Source organism: Trichoplusia ni, chromosome 18, assembly GCF_003590095.1.
Source record: "Trichoplusia ni isolate ovarian cell line Hi5 chromosome 18, tn1, whole genome shotgun sequence".
NCBI lineage: Eukaryota > Metazoa > Arthropoda > Insecta > Lepidoptera > Noctuidae > Trichoplusia > Trichoplusia ni.
In genome coordinates, this window is record NC_039495.1 from 1,127,138 (window position 1) to 1,135,927 (window position 8,790).

At 40.1% G+C, this 8,790-nt stretch overlaps 2 protein-coding genes across 2 annotated transcripts; one reads left to right on the forward strand and one right to left on the reverse strand.

Annotated features, from left to right (window-relative positions):
* The first annotated feature begins 395 nt into the window (after positions 1-395).
* On the forward strand, positions 396-4,572 carry LOC113502877 (eukaryotic translation initiation factor 2D). Its single transcript, XM_026884613.1, has 12 exons — positions 396-772; positions 851-1,109; positions 1,284-1,456; positions 1,557-1,701; positions 1,884-2,076; positions 2,259-2,397; positions 2,486-2,582; positions 3,144-3,349; positions 3,424-3,565; positions 3,651-3,803; positions 3,907-4,050; positions 4,393-4,572. The coding sequence occupies exons 1-12, from the start codon at positions 717-719 to the stop codon at positions 4,483-4,485; spliced, it is 1,800 nt and encodes a 599-aa protein (XP_026740414.1). The 5' UTR covers positions 396-716; the 3' UTR covers positions 4,486-4,572.
* Positions 4,570-7,472, reverse strand: LOC113502876. The gene has a single exon (XM_026884612.1). The coding sequence runs from the start codon at positions 7,357-7,359 to the stop codon at positions 5,377-5,379; it is 1,983 nt and encodes a 660-aa protein (XP_026740413.1). The 5' UTR covers positions 7,360-7,472; the 3' UTR covers positions 4,570-5,376.
* Positions 7,473-8,790: the final 1,318 nt, after the last annotated feature.

Below are 8,790 nucleotides of genomic sequence, written 5' to 3' on the forward strand. Positions count from 1 at the left end.
ACATACTTTTCACTAAATCAAGATCTAGCTACTCTTAAGGCATTTAATGTCATTGTTAAAATAGGCAGTATCGCATTTTGTTGCTAAACTTTATTGTAAGGCGTTTCCAGTTTTCGTTAAAATACCTACATTGTTTCATGTTTAGACTCTTCTATATTGTGGCGGACTATAATCTCAGTCAACTGTCAGTGACGAGGACGACCAAGCAGGAAGGTACCTCAACCCCCGCCCCCTCCCTCTCATTTCGATCTAATATTTTCACAACCATCGCTATCAAGCTAGAGCAAATAATACTGGACTAGGAGGTGGGCAAAATAAAATGCCTAAGAAAATAGTAAAATTTGGGCAAGTGACAGTCCGAGCAAATAATAAAACCATTGCTAATGCTAAGTCCCGGGCAAGTAGCTGGTAGCAGTCAAAGCAAATAGGAAGACCTGGGTAAATGCCAAAGTCCGGTGTAATGGCGAGACCTGGACAAGTGGGCAAATGGCTTACTAATCATTTACTAATGATTGTTCAAAAATAAATGTCTTTTTATCGTTGCGTGGTAACATTTTTCATAGTTGGCTGTCACACTGACAAATTTACAAGTGACAGTTATTTGACATGCTGATCTTGTCACACTGTACGCCGTGCCAAGTAGAAACGATTTATAGTATTTTTCCATGAAACAGCTTAAAAAATCTTCCAGTGATTACTTATAAAAATCTCTCACCATGTTTGCTAAACCGTATAAATTAAAATCCAACAACACATTGAAGAATTCTGAGAAGTAAGCTTAAGTTAACGGTCATCTGGAGTCTAACTTTATTTATGGTTTTTGTGTTTAAATGCTACGAGTTTTTTGCAGAAAACATCTTGCTCAACGGATAATAGATGAGTTCCCGTCTGCTACTGAAGAGAAAGTAAAAGATTTAGTGCCGGTAAAGTCTAGTTGTATATGTATGAAGCTGGTGCTACATTCTGGTGACTTAGTGAACGTGTATTCTGTGGACGGGGTACCGATGGTGATTGAGACGAGCGAAAGGCTGGTGCCGACAGTTTGCGCCCTCTGGAAGGTGCCCGATATATTGCCCGTCCTTGTAATCCACTCACCAGTGCTGCCGAAGGTATGTAGCACAAACACAATTTGTGTTTTTTTCCAATTTGTATTCTGAAACCAATTCCCTAGTTTGTTAGCAAAATTTACTGTTGTTATGCTATGAAAAACTATAATATGAACTATCTACCACCATCTGTTATCAACCACTTAACTAGATCAGAAATTTTTCACTTGATTACAGGTGCAAGGTGGTGCCCCGGTGTACCTGCCTGGAGTGGCGGTACCAGCCGGTGGTGTGGGGTTCCCTATATTCCAACGAGGCGCACTCTTAGCCCTAAGTACACAGGACAATGCTGCCGCCTGCATTGTAGGTTGTGCCGCTATGTCCAGTGCTGATATGCTGTTGAGAGCTGCGTAAGTTATTATTCAATTATTTGGGCTTACCTTACTTAAAGTAACAAGAGTGATAACTAATTTAAATCAATTTTTTTAATAAGTGTTATTTTAATTTTAGTGGGGTATGTCTTGAAACCCTTCAGGTGTTAGGTGACCAGTTGTGCAAGGATCCCAAATTTATTAAGATTGACCGGCCTAAACTGGGTCCTGCATCCTACAGTCATGGAGATATTACAATTGATCTTGCTACAGATCTCAATCAGGTACAGTAATTTATAAATATGCATATATTTGAGTCGTACAAATCACAAATTCCTAAAGATAGCCTTCAATTGATATTTATGGTACATTTTTCGTTATTTCTAATGCACACATTATAAGTTTATTTTCTTCTATAGCTCTGAAGTATCGAGGATATTTAAAAACTGCTGTGATCATCCCACAGCTAAACCTCCAGCCAGCTATCAAGGAGGAGTGGCCAAGCCTCGGGCGGCCGCAACGGGCAGAGCTCCCGCCGCCAGCCGCCGCGCACTTCGAGCCGAAGCTGATAGCTGCTGACCTCACGACGCACGAGGCGGAAAAGGGAGCCCAAGAGGAGGGGGAGAAGCCAGCAGAACTTGATGATACCATGGTAACAGGTGAAATACAGCCACTTGTCATAACTTGGAGGTAGCCAATAATTTCTTCTTCAGTAAATTGCAGAGTTTTCTTCATCTACTTGATGAACACTATAACACATTTGATAATACCCAATGTTAGGATACGGAAACATTCCTTGTAATGTTGGTGGCCATAAAACATAGTAAATCTTGTGTTTCAGACAGCTCTCAATTAGAGGAAGACAACAGTGACGACATACCTACTGACATGGATGGGCTGCTGAGATGGTGCCTGCTCACATTTATGAAGCTGGATGGCAAAAACATTGAGCTGCCTCTGAAGACTAACCTCTTATACAAGTTAGTAGACCATTCTACTATGTAAATTATGTAATATGTTTTAAAGGTGAAAAATAAGATTGATTAACACTACCTTCGATTTTTTCAGGAATCATTTAATGACAATGTGCCCATCTGACAGAACATTAGATGTAAAAAAGTCTTCATATAAGAAGTTATCAAAATTTCTTGAAGAAATGCAAAAGGTAACAATAAACATTTTGAAACATTGTTAAGTATGAAAGGCTTTAGAGGAGGCCTTCTTGCAGCAATTTTGTAATGAATAAATCATTAGAAAATAGTTTTTGATGTGTATATGTTATAGGCAATATGTATAATCCAGCATTGTATAGAATGCCTAGGCATTGTTTACATTGCCTAAAAGTTTAGGCAATGTGTATAATGTACGACCACGGGAAGGAGGCGAGTGCGCGGCGTGCGGGACTACCTCGTAAACAAGTTGCAACTCGTTCGTTGTGTTAGTACGCAGCATTCCTTTGTTGGCCCAGGGCGACAAATTCTGGGGGGCGCCAAGGTCTGAAGTTGGAGTCTCTTGCCTCTCGTGGCGCAAACCCTCAGAACTTTCTTAATATAATTTTACTTTGGATAAGCAAAAAACTAACACTTGATATTGCTTCCCTCAAGTGGGCGCCACAATATTTTCGCCCGGGGTGTCAGTGGCCCTTACGCCGGCACATTTGAACATTCAATGTCAATTGAAATGTATAGAATGCCTGCATTATATATAATATATGTGGCATGTGCAGGAGGGTCTGCTGGAGCTGCGCGAGCTGGAGAAGGGCGTGTGGGCCGTGACGTGCCTGGCGCTGGGCAGCCCCGCCCTGCGCGCGCACCGCGGCCGCCGCCCCGCGTCCCCGCCCTGCCCCGCGGCCGCCGCGCACTACGCGCCGCCCGCCGTGCGCGAGATGTTCTGCATCACCGCCAACGTCGCCGACGTCTTCGCGCCCCTCAAGTACCTACCGCACCACTTACTTTAATTAGTTCTATAACTCACGCGCCCTCTTCATCATGATCATTGTCTTCTAGAAAAGGCACCGCTCTGTCTCCTGCAGAAGTACGCACGACGCTCACGGAATACGTTAAGACTCGCAACCTGAACTCCTCACAAGTTAAGGGGGCGGTCACGTTAGACCCTGCACTCGCGAAGATTACCGGCAAACAGCCACAGGTAGGCACAGAGCTAAGATTAAACATACTGATTACTGCCAGAGAATACCAAATTGTAAACAATGACATATGCGACTCGCTTATAGGAAGCTGTGAAATGGGACGTACTGATGTCGTGCGTGCAAGCTAAGATGACGCCCAGCACTGAGATGATGTTCTCGGACGGCTCCGTGAAGCTCAGCAAGAGCAAACTGGAGCCCGTCAAGATGCAGGTCGCCACCAGGAGCGGCAACAAGAAGGTATACCTTATATCTATTATATTATTAGAACAACTTTGGAAAGTGCCATTGTAAAAGTCCTAATTACCTTTAAACTGGTGATAACAATATTGGTTGTGTCCAGGTGACGCTGGTATCGAACCTGGAGCAGTTCGGGTTCAGCCTGGCGGCGCTGAGCCACGTGTGCCAGCTGGGCGTGGCCGCGTCCTGCGGGGTCACGCGCTCGCCCGGCGCGCGCGCGGACCAGCTCATGCTGCAGGGCGACCAGGTCGGGACACCGCACTGCTCAATAAACTCAATTCATATCCTAATAAATACAACTCGAAAAACTGCACATATTCCGATACAGAACATAAAAAAATCCGTTTTAAAAAAAATGGAAATAACTTACTAGTTAGCTGAGCTGCTTTATTGCTTGGGGTCTCAATTATTCTCAAACAAGTTTCAAGTGGTCTCAAACATAAATAGAAGTGCCCAAGAACTTAGAAACTTCATTAACATTCTGTTAATGTTCATTTGTAGAGTTTGCCTTTCAATACTTGAGTATGTAATTAAATGTATATGAGCTATTATTTTTATTGATATAATAACATTAAATTATTATTTCCAGACACATTTCATAGCGAAACTACTCATAGAAAAGTATGGCCTCCCCAAAAAGTTTGTGGAGGGAGCTGATAAGGCACTGAACAAAAAGAAATGATTGAGTGTGGACATCCAAGTGAGGACAGAGATTATACAATCAGTGCAGTGATACAGAAAGTGATTAATAAATAAAACAACAACATGAGCTTTTATATTTATTTAAATTGTTACTAATAGTGATTACCCTACTTGTTACTAGCCTATAAATACATATTGCGTCAATCATTGATGATTGTAATATAGTTAATATCTGACAGTGAGTCACTTATGGCCACAGTTAAACAATCACACTTCACTATGAACTACTTCCTTACATAATAGCTATGTTACCTGTTGTAATTGTAATAATATGTGGACACTTATATAAAATAAATTTTTAATTAGTGCTACAAGTGGAAGACAAGAAGACTAATGATCAATTCAAAATTGTTATGCTATTTATTTGTAATTACATAATTTCATTTTTGTCAGATATAATGTTAAGTATTTATTCTATGCACATAGAAAGTCTTATCATACTATACAAATACACATGTTAATGTTGAAATTCATATAAATATCTATGAAATAACAAGAGAAAGTATAATTAATTGTTACTTATATTATAAACTAGAACTATACATTTAATAAAAATTGGAAATATATTTTTATATAAATCATTGTTCTTTATAATTTTATTATTCTAAAGTTAGGGTGGGTTGTTGTCCGTATCTCATAATGTACAAGTAAATGTTCTGTGAGTCTAGTACACAGCTGGAAGCCTTATCTCTAAACTTATTCATTATATATTGCCTATTAGTAAACCACAACCAATAATACATCTGTATGCTTGACAGGCATCACTAAACTAATATTAACCAAGAGTCATAATAATTTCTTTCAAATAAATTTTATCAGAGATCAAATTTACAATCACAATCTTAATTATTATTAAACACTTACCTTGACTCTAGATTTTAGTAGATGACATAAATTTAAAAGGTGTTTTGAAGTTTAATAATGACTTACGACTCTTGGACTTCTTAACATCAGGTTGTGGCACTGGGGTCTGGGGGAAGCACTGCTTCATGGCAGAGCGTGTCCTCTCAGAGATGCTTCCCTCACTCACTTTAGTGCTGCTCGACTCCATGCTCCAGTGGCTCTTACAGGAGAACATGGAGTGGCGGGAGCTGTTGGAGCCTCTGGATGTGAGACTGGTCTTGGAGGGAGTCTTCCTTATGCCACTGTGGTTGGTGTTTGTGATGTCACCAAATATATTTTTACTTGTCTTAGCCTGTTTGGAAGGTGATGAGTGGCTCCAGTTCATAGAATTCCTCTTTTCTGAAGTTGACTTTTTAAAATCAAAATACTTAAACTTGTTGATGTCCTTAGCAAGCACCTCCTGCCTCTGTCCCTTCAGCTCGTTAGTGCTCACACTCTCCAGGTCATAGAATGTTAATGTAACACTGTCATCACTCTCGGTAAAGGGGTTGCTAGATGTGAAGTGAACCTTCTTGGTGGACACCTCAGGGAAGATGGTGCGTCGCGGCATATTGTCCTTGGTGAACTTAGTGGCCGTTACTATGATGCTGCCGTCACCCGCGTCCGCCGACAGGGAGCTGTCGAGGTCTTCGTACCCGAAGCTCTGCCGGCGGCCCCGGGAGCGCACCGACGCAGTTCGCGGGCGCCGCCGACGCGATATCCATTCCCTCTTTTCATCTTTGACTTGAGTTATGATTGGTGGTAGAGTAATTCCATTGCTTTCAATGTCACATAAATCATCTAGAGCTCTGTTCCGTGGTATTATTTCAGCACATGGACTGTTCACTATTTCCTTAGCTATGAGGTCCCTCTCTCTCTTGTTGAGCGACTCTTCACGGTGGCGCAGCGCCACAAGGCGTGACATCCACTGCTGACTCAGAGTCTCCTCCGACACTTGTTGGGGACAGTTGTACTTGCTTGCTGGTTCCGTATAAGGCTTCCTGCTACGAGGAACAAAGCCAGGCAACTCTAAGGCTAGAGCAGCTAAGGTAGGGGACAGTGGACTTAGTGGCGAGCTTGACTCAGTAATCATAGGCTTCCGTTTAGGGCTGATGTTACAGTAAATGGGACTGTCAATGATGTTAAACAGTGTCCTAGGAAGAGGCTCAATAACTTTGCATAACTCTTCAGCCTTCTCTGAATCACATTTGTTAGCCTCTGATGTTGTGTTTGTAGGCTCAACCGAGATAAGTATGTCATCCAAACATTTGGGTTTTACTTTTGATTCCAGGTTCATGAGAATAGTAGGATGGTACAGAACGACATCTGGGCGCAAGTTAGTGTTCCTGTCGTCTGTTAAGAAGCTGACTATGTCTCTCAGGTCATCACTATATTGAAACTGCTTGATCTTGGCGTCAGCGTCACTCAGTTTGGTTGAGCTGCAGAGTGCTCTCACTACGTCCCCGATCTGCCGCATCAGGGGCGCCTCGCCAGAATCCTGCGCTAAATCGAAACAGTTAACGCGGAACTCACCACCTTCATCGACAAAAATTGAGCCTGGAGTTACACATTTTTGTATTATAACAACATTCAAATCCTCGGCAGCTTTGCAGACTCGAGCCAGCTCGTGTAACAGGTGCCAAATAAAACTTTCTGCGATAAACTTGTCAGTGGCCTTGCAATTCTCTATTAATTCTTGCACGCTGCGCCACGAATTATTTTCAAGGACGAAGTACAACGTTTTCGACGGGGTGTGAAGTATGGTATCGTAATATCGCAAGAAGCTCTTAGTGGTCACTTTACTTATCGTTTTAACTTCATTGACGATGTTCTGTATTTGTTCGTTACTGAACGCGGAGCAATTGTACGCCTTCCACGCAAATATGTTGTTACTGACCTTGTGTCTCACTTTATAGAACGTACCTCCGCAGAAAACGTCTAAAACTTGATAGTCCTTTAACTTTTCCGCCATTATAATAATTCGTGTATAAATTTTTGCAGATTTTCACATTTTTGTGCCGAAACAAAGCCACGAAACGTTTGAATAAAATCGACGGTTACGAGTTTAGTGATGTGTATAAGTAAGATAGTGACTGTAGTGAATCGATTTTCGAAAATAGTGAAGTAGCAAATCAAAATTTCGATGTAATTAATAAATTTCTAATTTTTATTCAATTAATATTTAGTACTTGCTTTTTTTTTATTTCATGGAGTGGGTACGATTAAAATAGAGATATGAGTGAGGAAAAAAAGTTGAGATATAATTCGACTATTTAATAAAACCAGTTATTTTAATTTGATGGAAAATCTTATCTTCCTGTACTCTTACATCAAAGTGTGATTTTGATGAAATAATTCTATTCATATCAACAAATTAAACTTTTTTTTTTCAAAATCGAAAATCGTAGTTCGTATCCGTTCATCGTGTGCGTCACTACTCACTAACACTAATGTTTCGTTCAGAAATGTAAAACCAAATTCGGAATCAACGATTGTTTTTCTTAAATAACACTTAAAACATTAAAATTTGTTTTTTACGAAATACCACTTTTTTTGTAATTTATATAGCGTAGATATTAATTTGAATAAAGGACTAACAAGGAGCCCGGTATTTAATCATGAAGTGGTTGTTATTACTTATTATATAATACAGTAGTTTTTACACTTCATTATTAAATCTATCTTTTCTTTCACAATGGTTTTCAGGTTTTCCTATTGTGATTTGAAATATTTTGACTGTTCGAAATCACCATAAAAATTAATGACATTTTGGAAAGTGCACCAAGAGTCACTATTATAACGTTTTAAAACTGCCTGGAAAACGGCCTATTTGAAAGAAAAACTATTGATTTTATGTCTATTTATGGAGTCGTATACTATGTACCACGTCACCATGTCACCACGCTAAACCCATTGAGCGCGACGTGTCGCGGGTTTAATCCCTGCGTAGGGCAAGGTTTCGTGTGATTTAGAAATTTTTGTCTTGAGTCTGGGTGACTTTATGAATGTGACTTGAATGCCTGTGAAACCCTCCGCCACACAAGGATTAAATTCCTTTTTGCAAAGCGAACAAAAAAGAAAATGGGACGGGATCTTTGTGATTGATATCAAATAAAATCTACTATTATAATGCTTCTACCAGAAAATTTGAAGTTCCTCAGTCTAGATTTTTTTGGGTCAATAATTGGTTATTTTACGACATGAAGTCCATGAGACTAAATCTATGTAGGTTTTTTCGTGCTTCTGATATTTCCCGAGTGTGGTAACTCTAAACGTTTTTTAGTTTCTCAGCGTCTCATAGACAAAAAAAAAATGCTGCCATTGATATATTATGCAAGGACAATTTAACTTTTCAATGGACTATAAAGAATGTTCGAAATGTCCTTAATTTTATTATATCTTT

Coding starts and splice junctions, on each gene's coding strand:
- LOC113502877 (XM_026884613.1), top strand. CDS start 717: ATGTTTGCTAAACCGTATAAATTAAAATCCAACAACACATTGAAGAAT. Junction 1,702..1,883: donor TTGCTACAGATCTCAATCAG/GTACAGTAATTT, acceptor ATCATCCCACAG/CTAAACCTCCAGCCAGCTAT. Junction 2,583..3,143: donor TTCTTGAAGAAATGCAAAAG/GTAACAATAAAC, acceptor TGGCATGTGCAG/GAGGGTCTGCTGGAGCTGCG.
- LOC113502876 (XM_026884612.1), bottom strand. CDS start 7,359: ATGGCGGAAAAGTTAAAGGACTATCAAGTTTTAGACGTTTTCTGCGGA.